We start from the raw sequence: 14784 nt of genomic DNA, 5'->3' as shown, positions 1-14784 counted from the left end.
ATCACCAGATTTTTGGATGTGGGTGACTAGACCGAGTTCTTGGAAGACAGTTCACGAAACAAAAGCTGTGTTCTGTCTGAATCCTGTCAGCTCCCTAGATGCCGGGTGTCCTGGGCCCCACGTGGGGGCCCCTCAAATTCACATTGAACTTGGGCAGGGTCTGACTCCCTGGACCCCTGCCCAGCCCAGACCAACGAAATGTCTCTTCCGCAGACTTCTGAGGACGCGGCACCCACGGACAAGGGGCCTGTGTTTGTGATCAATTTCTCACCTGCCCTCAAGGAGATCATTCATGACACTAAGTACTTGGAACAGCTGGGGTTCACTGTCCCTGAGTTAGCAAGGAATGTTGCACTTCAGGAGGACAAATTTCTTAGGTAAGAAGGCTCTTCTCTTAAATCAGCAGTAGACTTTCCGTTCTCAGGACCCCTTTGAGAACCCCCGCCCCTTGGAGAGTCTTCGTTTTTGTGGATTTTATAACTACCAACATTTGCCACATTAAAAATGAAAATGAGGGGCCTCCCCGGTGGCGCAGCGGTTGAGCGCTGGGTTGCGAAGCTGCCCGCAGCCTCTGCAGCACCGGTTTGATCCCCGGCTGCTCCCCGGCCACTGGAGGAGGATCCCACATGGCGCACAGACCTCTCCTGCCGCCCGCTGCTCCCCTCAGCAGTGTCCTTCGGTCCTTCTGCCTGCTCTGCTCCCCGCTCTGGCTCTGGTGGATTCTCTCACCCTCCCACACTTCTGACTGTACCCAGTGCTTGTATAAATAATAAATAAATAAATAAATATAAATAAATCTTTAAAAAAAAAATGAAAATGAGGGGCCTCCCCGGTAGCGCAGCGGGTTGAACGCAATGCTGTAAAGCTGTCCACAGCGTCTGCAGTGTGGGTTCGATCCTGGCCGGCCGGTGAGAATCCCACATAGTGCGGCAGACCTCTCCTGTCCTGCCCGCTGCTCCTCTCAGCAGTGTATTTCATCAGTCTGCCTGTTCTGTTCCCCGCTCTGTCTCTGGTGAATCCTCTCACCCTCCCGCACATCTGGCCTGTACCCCAGCTTTTGTCTGCATAAATAGATAAATCTTCAAAAAAAAATGAAAATGAGGAAGTGTTTAGAATATGTATTCATTCATCTAATAATAACCATAATAAATGATTACCTATTAATGAAGCAGCCAACAGTTTCCAAAAAGGAAAATGTGTGGGAGGAGCCGCTCATCCCAAACCTTGGCGAGGATCTTGTTCAAGGTTGTGGCTGTGACTGGTTCTTGGTGACAGCTCGGGCCGTAACGCGGGACTTCACGAGCCCCTCTGTGTGCGCTCACGGCTCCCCTGTCCCGCACAGGTACACGGACGGGATACAGCGTGTACTGGATCATTACCACAAGCTTGTAGGCACGTTGAACGAGGCCGAGTTGCTCCTCCTGGAGGACCACTCCCAGGAATTGATCAGAGTGTTTCGGTCTGGATACAAGAGGCTGAACTGGAACTCACTAGGTAACAAACCGCCTCTTGGCCCTTTAGGTCTTGGGGTGCAGAAATAGCTCTTTGAGAACATCTTAGTTGCATCCTGATGTTTGTGTGTTTATAGGGACAGTGAACAGATAAGCTTCGCGCATTAGTCAGTGGCACTTGGTGGGCCTTAGAACTCATCTTGAGGGTTAGCTGTGGTGAAGAAGGGGGTGCCGTTTTGACACTGCCAAGTCAAAGTGTTCTCCAAAAACAAAGTGTCCTTTGCTTTTTTTAATATTAAAAATTTAATTTTGACATAGTTATAGATTGGCCATTGGCCTTTCTCCCTGCACAGGTCTGCTGGCCATGTAGTGTTGCTGCCGGGGGAGGTATAAGCCCTGGGCCCCCACGCCGCCTCACGGCAGATGGGGCCACATTCCTGCTCCGTCCTGGTCTGCACCCATTCTGGGTGGGGTCCCCCTCCCTGCGGGGGCCTTCCCTGACCTCTCCACCACGCACAGGGGGCAGAGGGCCGGGTACCTCATCAGCGTCGGCGGGGCACGGAGGATCCTGTTTGGCCCCCACTGCATGGGGCCGTCACGTCTACGCTTCTGTGGGGGCGGGGTCCTTTCTTGGTGCCTTGGCTGGAGAGTGTGGGATTCTCTTGGGGCTTCTGGCATGCGGGCCGCTGCCTTCCCCAGCTCCAAGACTGGGATGGATGAGAAGGACCCCCGGGGCTCACCAGGGTGTCACCTCCGGGCCCAGCACCCTGGCCAGTTGGTGGCTCCACCTTTGAGTCTTAAAGTTTGCTTTAGCTGACTTAGCTGGAGGAGCAAGGAAAACACACCCACTCCCTTGTCCTGGAAGTGGAACTTTACTTTTTTACACAAGCAGCATTTTCTTCTTCTCTTTTCCTTCCTCCTCTCTCCCTTCTCCTGCGGCAGGCCTCCTCCTTCCTTGCTCTCTCATTTCCTTTTCTCCCCGTCTTCTCTCCTCTTTGCACAGAGAACCTGCATCTGGGGCTGTGGGCTCCAGAGCGAACCCCCTGGGTTAAGAGCCTGGCTCTACCCATGTGCCTCAGCCTCTGGGGGCTCAGTCTCTTCACCTGTAAAATGGGCCTAATCTTCGTGCAGGCTTCTCCTGCCACCCAAAGGTAGAATGTGCCGATTTGGTCTGATTTTGTAGGTTATTTGTGGGTCTAGGGATGTTATTACCATTAATATAGCAAGAAGAATCTGAGCATGCCCAGACTCCCAAAATAACCCCAAATCACAGCAAGTTGGGATGTTCTACCTGCGGACAGCGGGGTGCCTGTGCCCACATCACAGTGTTTAATGATGTTCCGATGGCATCATAAACACCACACGCTTAGTTCCGGCTGCTCTGTTTTAAACTCATGGTCGAGGGCCTCCCCGGTGGCGCAGCGGTTGAGCGCTGGGTTGCGAGGCTGCCCGCGGCCTCTGCGTCGCCGGTTCGATCCCCAGCTGCTCCCCGGCCACGGAGGAGGGTCCCGCATGGCGCGCAGACCTCTCCTGCCGCCCGCTGCTCCCCTCAGCAGTGTCCTTCGGTCCTTCTGCCTGCTCTGCTCCCCGCTCTGGCTCTGGTGAATTCTCTCACCCTCCCGCGCTTCTGACTGTACCCAGCGCTTGTATAAACAAAACAAACAAACAAACCAGCAAACAAATAAATAAAGCATGCCTCTATTAAAAAATAAATAAATAAATAAACTCATGGTCGAGCTGTCTACCTGTCTGAGCCAGAGGCCACAGGAGAGCGGGCAGGGGGGCAGGGCGGTATTGGGTGCAGGGTCCAGGCTGTGGGATGAGAAGCTGGCAGGGTGGGGCTGCCTCTTCCCTGCACAGCTTCATGCCAGGATTTGAGTAGAAGAAACAGGCAGTTTGGCTGACCCTGAGCCCAGGGCTCCTGCCCCCATCCCTGCGGGTGTGAGTGTGGGTTCTTCCCAGGAATCCAGGGAGGCGGCGCGAATCGGGGCCTTCCTTCTAGTGCAGGGAGGTGTCCGTGCTGCAGACGCACCAGGAGGGCTTGAAGAGGGGGGAGAAGGGAAATGACCACGGAACCCAAAGGCCCTTCCTCCTCCTTCCGCTTTTTCTCCAAAGGTATCCCTGACTACATAACCCGGTGCAAACAAGCCATCGGGAAATTCGAATCTCTGGTGCACCAGATCCACAAGAACGCGGACGATATCACTTCCAGGCTGGCGTTGATTGAGTCCATAAATCTCTTTAAATATCCAACATGTAAGAGTGAGGACGAGCTCCCAGGTGGGTGTGGCTCCTGGCCTCTTTGTAGACATCTCGCTCATGATTGCACGTGCGCATGCGCACACACACTCTTACACGCACACTCACACTTCCACACATTTAACACCTATGTGCTCCCTCCTGCCCCCCTCACATGGCCCTTGAGTCGAATTAAAACCATTGCTAGTGATCTCAATCATTTACTTGCAGTGCTCTCAGGTAATTTTTCTTCTTGTCATGTTTACATATTGCTCAGCTAATGTCACAGATTCCGTGTGAAAATCAGCCACACTTTTGTCCATCCCTGGTGGCAGCCAAGTGAGTTGTGTCTGAGGGGCTCAGGAGAGCTCGTGAGTGGGCCCAGCCTAGCCCGGGAGCCAGTCGAGGCTGTGAGCTTGCCCACGTTGGACACAGCCCCGTTCTGGGTGGCTCACGTGAGCGCGGTGCCAGCTACGAGCCTCGGCCACGTATTTCCCGACTAGGACGTGGCTTGACTTCTGCTGCTGACTTGTTCTCTGCTCTAAGTGGGGATCAGGGGCTGCGTTGGTGTTTCTAAGATGTACGTGTGACTTGCCGCTCGAGCCCCGTAACACTGCGTCTTCCTCCGCAGGCGTGAAGGAGTTTTTTGAGCACATTGATCGAGAACGGCTGAAAGACGTGGAGCACATGGTCAGGTGGTATCTCGCCATCGGGCCTCTGCTGACCAAGGTCGAGGGCCTGGTTGTCCACACCAACACCGGCAAGGCCCCCAAGCTGCTGCCCTACTACGAGTACTGGGAAAATAAGATTTATGAGGTCCTGACCAAGCTCGTCCTGAAGTAAGTTAGACTTCTCGGTGCGGACATCAAAGTACTTTACACGTCCGAGCAGGTCAGAGTTGAGCGACTTCGGAAGTCATGGTGTGGTCTAGGTGTCTTCCGATGAAGGGAGATCAGCCTCCCCAAAGCAGGAATGAGTGATTTGGAATATTTAGGCCAGAAAAATAATGTACATACTCGTTCCAGATGGGCCGTGACGACCTGAGAGTATTTATTCCTTTGAGGAGATTTTTCCCACGTGAGGGTGCTCTGGTCGTTCCATCAACTGTTGGGTTTAGTTCACTCTGCTGGGGACTGACTCTGTTTTTTATTAACCCTCCTAGGAATTTGCAGTCTTTCAATTCTTTAGTCCTTGGAAATGTCCCTTTGTTCCAAACGGAAACCATTCTGACTGCCCCCGAGATCATCCTTCACCCCAACGCCAATGAGATCGACAAAATGTGTGTCCACTGCGTCCGAAGTTGCGTGGAGATCACCAGGGTAAGGGCGGAGGGGCCTGGGTTGAGTCCCGGGGGGCTGGGCCAGTGACCAAGGTGCTGCGCTTCCGGGCCCACAGCCCACGGCTCCACTTGGCCTTTGTCCAGGCCGTCTCAGCCCCTGCCCGGCTGCTCCTCTCTGGTCTCCAAACCCTGGAGTGTCCCCAGATCGATCCTGGCCCCCTTCATTCTCTTGTCCACTCCCCACATCATCATGAGGAGTCTCTAGTCTCCTCCAGTACCAGTCATGAGAGGTAACCCCCATTTCCATCTCCCCCCCAGCCCTCTCTCACGCTCCGCACTCTTCTGCTTCCTAGTCCCTGCCCCTTGGACTACAGACGCGGCTTGTCCAGGGTGGACTCCTTGACCCTGCCCAGTTATCCTGCTTTGGGAAATGGCCCCGCCATCCTCTCCTGCCCCATCACCTCTGACTCTTCCCTGTCTACTGGCTCACTCTCCTGTCGGCTGCCCCGTGCCTACAGCCCAGCCCCCCCGAGACCGTGCACTCGGTGTGCTTGTCCACTTCTGAAGCCCCGGCTCCGCGGACGGCAGTTCACACGAACCTGGCTCTGGGTCAGCCTGGCTCTGGGTCAACGCTACTGAATGAATGTTTTTGCCAAAAATTCCAAAGTCTCATGACAATGGAAATGCAGGGCCATCTTTGCAGGCAAAGGATGTCAGGCCCCTCCCTCCACACACTGACATCGTCTTGTTCGGAAAGCCAAACATGTCTTAGGCTTTTTTTAAGCATAAAACAGAGTGTAGCTGTTACCCACAGGAAATTAGTTTTCACCACATTGGAAATGAATGAATAAGCTGAACGCATTTTGTGTCCTGTGCAAAATAGATTATTTATTAAGCTTCTTCTTTATCAGTTCTCTTAAGTTACAGATGTTACACCGTCAACTCTTTGAGTGGGAAAACAAAGCAGTTTCCAAGGGGCAAATAAATAAGAAAGGTGTTAATCACAACATTTCATGCTGATTTAACTGCCTCCCACCCCAGTAGATGTGCCTGGGGCTTCTGACGGAGCTAGACTTCTTTTATCTTCACAAATGCTTTCTTTCAAGGGAAAAGAGTTTTTCCCTGTCCTTGGAAAATGTTGAAAAGGTAGTCTTTGCAATAAACCTTTATGATGAGGTAACTTAGTGCGGTTTAGCCACAGCATGTTTTTCTACTTTGGGTTCACATTTCATGACAGAAAACAAAATGAGTGAAAGTTTTTAACTGCGATCCTCATGACCTCATCCCTCAAGGGGAACTGATAGTGCAGGCCAACCTCTGGCGCTGTTGGGAAGATTAGATGATGTGACACTTGTCGACAACTTAGTAGACAACTTTACGCCTTAGTGGCTGAAAATAGTCCTTCTTTTGCTCATGGTGCCGTGGGTTGGGTTCTGCTGAGCGGTTCTTCTGGTCTTGGCTGTGCTCACTCGTGCATGTGGCAGCGGGTGATCTCAGTCACATGTCTGATGATTGGCTGGCGGTTGCGGGGGACACCTGGCTTCTCCTGTGTCCGCGTTATTATCATCCTCTGGGCCAGCTCCAGTGCGTCCCTCTGCTGGGTGCAAGATTTCGAGAGCATGAGAGGGGAAGCTGCAGGTCTGCTTGAGCCCTTGGTTTGGAACTTATGCAGTGTCCCGTCTGGCCCTTTCTCTTGGGCAGGTTAAGTCCCAGGTTAGCCTGGCATGGGAGAACACATTCATCTCTGGATGGGGGGAGCAAAGCGCTGTGGTCATTTTTACAATCTAGCCCCACTGATAAAGCCCTTTCCGTTACTAGCTAGAGTTGTGTATGCTAGCGAATATAATACAGATGTGTGGCGTCAAATAGACACTAAAGTACTGTCCCCTTCCCCCTGTTCTTATTTTCCAGCATTTTGTCCGATGGATGCACGGCAGCTGCATAGAGTGCCCTCCTCAGAAGGGGGAGGAGGAAGAACTCGTTATAATAAGCTTTTACAATGACATCTCTCTGAACCCCCAGATAACTGAGCAAGCACTTATGATCCCCCAAAACGTCCACAGGATTCTGCTCAATCTTACAAAGTACCTACAAAAATGGAAGAGGTATCGCCCCCTCTGGAAACTGGACAAAACCATCGTGATGGAGAAATTTGCCGCCAGGAAACCCCCCTGTGTGGCATATGATGAAAAGCTGCAGTTCTATTCCAAGATTGCCTCTGACGTCCTGCGCCACCCTCTGATTAAGGACGAGCAGTGCGTCCGGCTGCAGCTCGGGCCGCTGGCGAGCACAGTGCGGGAAAATGCCAAGTCCTGGGTGCTTTCGCTTGGGAAACTCCTCAACGACTCAGCCAGGGAGGAGCTCCACAATCTCCACGAAGAGATAGAGGTGGCTGTCCCTGGGTTTCGTCCCAGTGGCTGTTCTTGGCAGTTGGGTCTTCATTCGACGCTGATTTTGTGTCCTTTCAACCTTGTTTCCTAGCACCTGGCCAAACAGCTGAAGAAGAGCCCCAGCACCCTTGAAGACCTCAAGCTTGTCCTTGCCACGATTGCCGAGATCAGGAGCAAGTCTTTAGTCATGGAGCTGAGATACAGGGACGTCCAGGAGAGGTACCGCACCTTGGCCATGTACAATATCTCCGTAAGTGGACGTCTGCTTTCTTTCTTTACGTCTTGGTTTATCAGTAAGAAAAAAAAATTGAGAGCTCCAGAGCGTTCCCCAGATTAAAAACAGTGGCAGCTGCGGCTGGTCCTGACACTGCCCTTATTATGAGTTTCTTATGGAAAGTTCTTTTATTGCACAACACCATGGAAATCATGCATCTTTTTATTATTTTTCCCCACCACCATCCCGGTGTCCCTCTGTCTCTCTCTATCCCCCCTCCCTCCCGGCCTCAGAGCCTCAGGGTGTTTGTTGAAGTCCGTTGGTTTTGGAAAGTGCTTCATGTTATCAGGTGCCTGCTATGCAAGTGTCCAGCATTTGTTTTTATCATTCTGACTTTGCTGCACATCATTCTCTCAAATTCCCTTCCGTTTGTTGAAAATGGCTGCCTTCCACCCTTTCTAATGGCTGTGTAGTACTCCACGGTGTGGCTCTCCCCCATCTTTGGGATCCAACCTTCTGTCCATGGACATGCAGGCTGCTCTGCGTCCTGGCTATCGTGCACACTGCTGCTGTGAACGGTTTTTTATATTGGTGGTTCACTATCTTTGGGTATTTGCCCAAGGCGGGGTTGCTGGGTCATCCAATTCTCTCCATTGCTTCTGCGTGTCTGCTGGCGAGGCCCTCGGTCGTGTGTCAGGAAGTCAGCTGTTGCGCTCCTTAATGCCGTTAGTTCTGATCATTGCTCCGCACACTTCTTTACCTGCATCTGTTGTCCTATGGCCTCTGTGTTTTGAGTTCCATAAGCATTGTTGCGACTGCGACCCTGCCCTCCTCTTCTGACACGTTTGCCGTCCTGCTAGCTCGGGGCGTCGCCCTGGGGACTCGTGGTGGTCTGTCTCCTCATTTTTCATTTCCTATGGGCTGTAATGGGGGAGATGTCCAGACTGCCGCCTTTGCTCCGGCTGAGGTACTCTGGGGTCTGGCACTGTGAGAGATGGTGGGTATACAGGAGGGTGGGCAGTGGGGCAGCCAAGGGTGACCCCTAGGAAACTCAGGGACCCAGAGACCCCTCTTCTGGGTGGTGTCTCCTCATCTGGGGGTCTCCACTCGGGGCTATTTTTTGGCACCAGCTGCGGGGCTGGGCGTGGGATGCAGGTGATAGGGGTCCCAGGCTGGGAGCTCCGCTCTTCTCTTCCAGCACAGCGCCTCCCCCGGGGTGTCTGCTTGTGCTAGACAAGCCCCTGCTTGGCAGGGGCTCGAGCTCTTGTTTGTCCAGGCGTTTCTTTGTCCTGGTTTCCGCCTGGATCGGGTGGATGGTGTGGGCAGCTCCGCCTGATCTTTGAGTAGCCTCATCTAGGGGAGACCCAGGTGCTCCACCTGCTTCTTCTGACCGATCGGGGTCCAGCTGTTCTGTGCCGAGAGCTTCAGGCTCAAGCCAGTCACCCTTGCTTTGCGCCCCCACCCCTGCGGCCCCAACAGTGCACCCTCCATCCTGGGTGCTGGCTCACACACCCCCTTACTCGGTGCAGGGTCTCAGGAGTCCCTGGCATTGGCGCGGGCCGCGTCAAGGCTGAGGGGGGCTCTGCGCAGCGCCTGCTCTCCATGTCCTGCTGCCGCTATAGAGTCTACTTCAAATATTTCCTGCCGCCTTCCAGTCCACGGACTGTTGCCCTGGGGGAGTGCTCTGGTGGGGGGTCCGCTTCCCCTCGGGGTGTGCGGCTGCAGTTTAGTTGTGAGAATTGGGAGGAGGGAGCCCCCGCCTGTCCTCCCGGCCCTCCGGACGCCCCTTCTGTTCTCTTAAGCATTGTACAGTCGGGGTGAAGACCGAGACCCTGTCAGAACTATCTCTCAAACAGACCCCCAGAGTCATTTCATGACTTTCAGTCACAAAATGTAAATGTCAAGCAAGCCTGCAGTAATTTGGAATAAAGGAAGCTTGGAGCTTGTTTCTGATCCTGCTCGGCGCGCACAGCGGTGCTGCCGCCTGGCCGTGACCGCGCAGCCTTTCAGCGCTGCCTCTGCCTGCTCGGTGTGCGTGCGCTCCCCTTGGCAAACAGCTCTCGCCCGCGGGCCGGCCATGACGAGAGAGATGAGAAGAGAAGCTGGTTGGCGGTAGTGCTTCGGTTCTCTTTGAAGCGTGGGTTTCGGGGAGCGTTAGACGCCCGTGGATGAGTTGGAGGGGGTCTGGCTCTTCCTGAAATCACTGGCACGCTGCGCGTGTTTTTGGCGAGGGGCTCTCTGCGTCCCCTCCAGGCCTAGAGCTCAGCGAAGGTGTTGAAACAGCCACATCACGGAGCTGCCGAAGTACAGATTTTATGCAAGTTCAGCGTTACAAAGGCGATTTGTTTCTTTTCTCAAGCTTTTCCCTTTTGCGTCTTTGTGGGTATGGGATGCCGTGGGTCTCAGCGACCCTCTTGCTTCTGCGAGGTGAACCACGTCCACCTGGCCAGGGAGCGCTCCCAGGTGCCCTGTGCTGAGGAGCATAAGTGCCCCCGGGTCAGCCACCAGGGGTCTGCCCAGCGCAGGATCCTGCGCAGCAGCGAGGCCCACGCTGACGAGGCCCCGGAGCCCGCGGGAAGCCTCCTGCAGGGACCCGAACACAAGGACCAGGGACTCTTGAGTTGTGTCTTGTGTGCCGACACTGGCCCCTCACTTGCTTTTTGAGCTCTTAAGGTGGGCATCGTAAAGATCATTTCTAGAATTCCCATTAAAAAAAAAACACTTCCTGTTCTCTGCCACAATTCTCAATTTTAACTTTTGTCTCCTTTATCAAGTCAAAGGTGTGTCTTGCTTAGGAAGTGGCTGGAAAGGGAGATGATACTATGACTCAAAGATCTGTTTTTTCTTCAAATACTTTTTCTCAGAGAGCTTTAGAGGTTATGTATATTGAGTTTGAGAGACTGGAAAGCTTTTCCCGCCTTCTCCTGTCCTCTCCCGGGACCCCATTCACACGCGGTGCTCTCCCCTTACTCCCTGCCTTGTCCTCCTGTCTTGTCCTGTCTTGTCCTGTCTTGTCCTCTTTCTGCCACATCGGCCCGACATTCAGTTCATTAATCTTCTCTTCAGTTGTATCTGAGCTGCTGATACTGGCCCCGTCACCTCTCTTTGGAGCTCTTAATTTCAAGCATTGTAACTGGCAGGCCTAGAATCTCCTTTTAAAACAATTTTCTGTTCTCTGCCAAGATTCTCAATTTTGTCTTGTTTCCCTGACTCGGTTAAAGTACAGCTGACTTAGCGTCTGTGTCTCCTAACTTCTGGTGCTCTGCTTGTTCTACGTGTGTCTCTTGACTTTATTTGTCATTTTTGTGTCCTTATACCCCTGTTATATCTGACTGCGTGCTGGGCATTGATATGACAGGTTACAGACAGGGCTGGAGACTCCACGTCACGTTATAGTTCATCAAAGGCGCCTATCTGTTCCTGACAGACATCGAGGCTGGGTCCATGAGCGTGTTGAGATGGTGCTAGTTTTTCAGGGCTTAGGTTGACTTAAAGCTGGGTTTTAGTTTATAAAGAGCTTATTTCTCTAGGTTATCTTTCTAGATTGTGTTTATTTTTTAAAAAATGTTCTGTCCTTCCAGCTGCATCCATGTTGCCGCAAATGGCATGAGTGTTTGGATCTCTGAGTAGCATTCCATTGTTTAGATATACCACAACCTTTTGATCCATTCGTCTGTTTGGGGGCATCTGGGTTGTTTCCGTCTCTCGGCTATTGTAAGATAAGGTGGTGGGTGAAAAATGGGGACCACGCGAGGTAAGGGAGAAAACATTTCATTAATAAATAAAAAAAATAAATATAGAACAGGATAAAATGAAATGATTTTATCCTGATGTTACTTTAGTTAATATTAATAAAATTACTTTAATATAATCTTTATAATTAAACCAACTTTTTTCTTTTATTGGCCCAAAGAACCTCACCTCCAGAGATTTTAATTACAAATTGCTGATCATTTATTCTTTGTTCTTTGAACAGCCACCTGATGCAGAGAAAGAACTGGCTAAAATGATTGAGAGCCTGTGGCAAAATCTGCTTAGCGATTCGATGAGTGTGGAGCACTCTCTTGGGGGCATAAAGAGGACTTTCACAGAGGTACCGTCTGCGTTTTACTTTCCAAGTGAAGACGGTTACCGATGTCCAGGGGCTGAGCTGATGCAACTCTGCTTTTCTCAGATTACTCGAGGTGAAATACTCAACTATAGACGGCAGATAGAGGATTTTGCGAAGCGCTTTTACAGCGAAGGGCCTGGTGCTGTCGGGGAAGACCTTGACAGAGGTAAGAACGTTCACGTTGTTCTTGCGGCAGAACCCAAGGACATCTGCTTGAGGATTCAGTGGCGAGTGTGACGATGCTGTGATTTCAAGACCTATTTTTCCCCTCACAAGCTTTTCTCCTGGTCTGGTGCAGTGGTCGCATACAGGGAAGCTAGAATGCTGGGCCTCTCGGGCTCCAGGACCGGCCATGGGGAGGCGCCCAGAAGAGCGATATCGGGCCAGGCTCCCCGCCCCCGGGGATGCAGTTTCTGGGGGAGCTCAGCCCCAGCACCCCTCTATGAACCCCACTTCCTCTAGCCTCTTGCATTAACACGTTAACTCCTCTGGTGCATTTGTTCTCTGGACTAGACCCTCGACCACTTCATTTTGTCTTCTGTCCTCCAAGTAACACAGGCCTCAGGGTGAAAAGGTAGGAAGGTACACCTTGTTCTAAATGGGTTTAGCACATTCACGGGACGGCACCACACAGGCGGCTTGGGGTGCAGGTGTCGTCATGGACAGTGGTCGAGGCACGGAGCCGGGCGTGGGGGGCGGGAGTGGAGGTCAGCGTGTGAGGAGGGCTGTCAGTCTATGGTGAGGTTCTCAAGAGAAGGGGCGAAGGAGGTGGTGGAGCCACATGGGGGTCAGCTCAGACCCCTTCCCCCTGACCCCTGACAACGTGGATGCAGGTCTCAACCTCTGTTGCCTACAAGCTGTGCGGCCTTGGGCGAGATGCTTCAGGCCTACAGGTCGCAGCTTCCTCTCCTGCAACCGGGCGGGACAGGCCCTGCCTCACAAAGGTGGAGAAATCCAGCCCGAGGACAAAGGGTGCAGTCATGTCCCCGGGTGGCAGATGTGGGCACGTCATTCATTCCCTCTGCTACAGACAGGTGACTGCCTCTGTCTGGATGACCCACCAGGCCTCAGCGGGTCATTCCAAGGCAGGTGGGCTGAGAGCTGCTCCTGTTTCTGGGGAGAAACGAGGTCTGGAGAAATAACCAGCCTGCTCCCTGCTCCTCATGCTCATGGGGCTCTGTCTCATTGGGAACTGGACCCCAGGCCCCAGGCTGACCGCACGGAGGTGTTAGGCCTTGCTGGGGTCACACGTCCTCTCCCACAATAGGATGCCACTTCCGCTGGCCTTGGGTCTCAAGCCGATCCTGCTGGGAGGCCTAGTCCTTCCAGCCCGGCCACAGGGTCACTGGGCCAGAGGGGAGTGAGGTGGGGTGGCCAGGGTGGAGCACAGGGCTTAGAACATTTCGGGCCATACACAGGTCCTCAGTAAGTGCCACCACCGGCACCGCCAGACCCCCCTCCCCCTCCCTGGGACTGTGGCCCTCTCTCTGCAAACTCCTCAGTGCTGGCGGCCGCGCAGCAGGCGCTCAGCAAACGCCGCCGTGGCGGATGCATCTCACACGCGGCACCTTGCAGGTATTTGGAGGATCCGATGCTTTTGGCACAAGCTGGAGGGGCTGCGCTGTGGGTCATCTGTTCAAAGCGGAAGGGTTCCGAGGCACCCAGGGGAGGGGCTGACACATGGGCCGGCAGACGCGGGGTCTGGCAGACGAGATGGAGCGTGTGGAGAGGAGTCACCGGCAGGAAGTGGCAGGGGCTGCAGCCGCAGCCCAGCACCCGGCTGTGTTTTTAGGAGTGGGGAAGGAGCGGCCGCCTGTGCCCTGGACTCCTGGGGTCCTGGAAGCACCCCCAAGGCCCGGGGTCCAGGCCCTGTCTGGCCCGTTGTTCTGGAGGGCGGTCTGCACGCGAAGATTTAAAAAACCCTTGTGAGGCTCAGGTGTGCAGCCCAAGCCGAGCCCACTCAGCGGAGGGATGACGGGGCACAGTTCTCAAGGGGGAGCACCGAGATGGAACCAGCCCCCTGGCTTCAGTTAGAAGGGTGATGAGGTGAAGTCTGCTCACTCTAGACGGCCTTCCTGGCGGGGTCTGCGGCCCAAATGACAAGCAATGTACTTGTTTATGATTTCTCATTTCATGTTATGTATCTGAAACTGGATTCTCTGTGTCTGTCCGTCCACCCACCTGTCCATCCCTCGTCATCCGTCCATTTGTATCTGTCTAGCTCCCCATCGATCGATCACTTATTTATCTGTCAGGAACAGACCTTTTGGTGATGTTTGAAAGAGAGCTGGCCAGACACGAGAGGAGCCGCCAGGAGCTCGCCAACGCCGAGAAGCTCTTCGACCTCCCAATCACGATGCACCCCGAGCTGCTCCAGGTGCAGAAGGAGATGAAGGGGCTGAAGCTGGTCTACGAGCTCTACGGTGGGCTCAAGGTGGGCGTCCCCCGGGGCGGGGTGCTCGGGGCCGGGGGCTGCAGCCAGGTTTATGTAAACTGCGGCAGCGTGTGGAGCGAAGGGACCTGCTCGAGTGAATTCCGGTGGGGGGAGTGGGGGTGGAGAGGCGGCCTCAGGCTGACCTGTCATGCGGGGGGAGATGCTGACCTTTGTTTCCCCAGGGACACGTGATCCTCAGCAGTGAGTGTGCCGGGCGGGGTGCTGGCTAGGGGAGGGTAGTGGAGCAGAGGAAATGGGGGTCAAGGGGAGGGGGGGCCGTGGGGTCACGGAGCGTGGGGTGGCCTGGCCCATGGAGTATCAGGCTCTGCACTCAGACTGGCCAGCGTGGTGACGGGACGCTCTCCTGTCCTTCCCCAGGCTGCCAAAGAAGAGTGGTCTCAGACCCTTTGGGCCAACCTGAACGTTCAGTTTCTCCAGGAGGGGATCGAGGGGTTTCTCAAGAACCTCCGGAAGCTGCCGCGGCAAGTGCGAAGCCTCCCGGTGGCCTACCATCTGGAGATGAAGATGAAGGCATTCAAAGACTCCATCCCCCTGCTCCTGGACTTGAAACACGAGGCGCTGAGAGACAGGTGTGCTTTGTCCCCTGCACTGACTGGCGGGGAGGCGATGTCGGCTGAAGAAACTTGTGCTCAGGTGTGAGGAGGAG

General features: G+C 53.9%; 1 protein-coding gene across 1 annotated transcript in view; it reads left to right on the top strand.

Moving 5' to 3' along the window:
* DNAH10 (dynein axonemal heavy chain 10) overlaps positions 1–14784 on the top strand; it is a gene marked incomplete at both ends in the record, with an annotated part of 103274 nt that overhangs the window by 18424 nt on the left and 70066 nt on the right. Inside the window, 11 exons of the mRNA XM_084253168.1 lie at positions 214–377; positions 1343–1494; positions 3567–3731; positions 4321–4528; positions 4852–5008; positions 6880–7356; positions 7450–7608; positions 11549–11665; positions 11747–11849; positions 13939–14117; positions 14496–14707. Of these exons, the coding sequence (XP_084109294.1) occupies positions 214–377; positions 1343–1494; positions 3567–3731; positions 4321–4528; positions 4852–5008; positions 6880–7356; positions 7450–7608; positions 11549–11665; positions 11747–11849; positions 13939–14117; positions 14496–14707 (2093 nt within the window). The remainder of the gene's footprint in view (positions 1–213; positions 378–1342; positions 1495–3566; positions 3732–4320; positions 4529–4851; positions 5009–6879; positions 7357–7449; positions 7609–11548; positions 11666–11746; positions 11850–13938; positions 14118–14495; positions 14708–14784) is intronic.

The sequence above is a fragment of the Talpa europaea genome (assembly GCF_964194135.1).
Source record: "Talpa europaea genome assembly, chromosome: 14".
NCBI classification, from domain to species: domain Eukaryota; kingdom Metazoa; phylum Chordata; class Mammalia; order Eulipotyphla; family Talpidae; genus Talpa; species Talpa europaea.
Note: the sequence above shows the minus strand (reverse complement) of the source record. Positions and strands in the feature narration are given on the sequence as shown.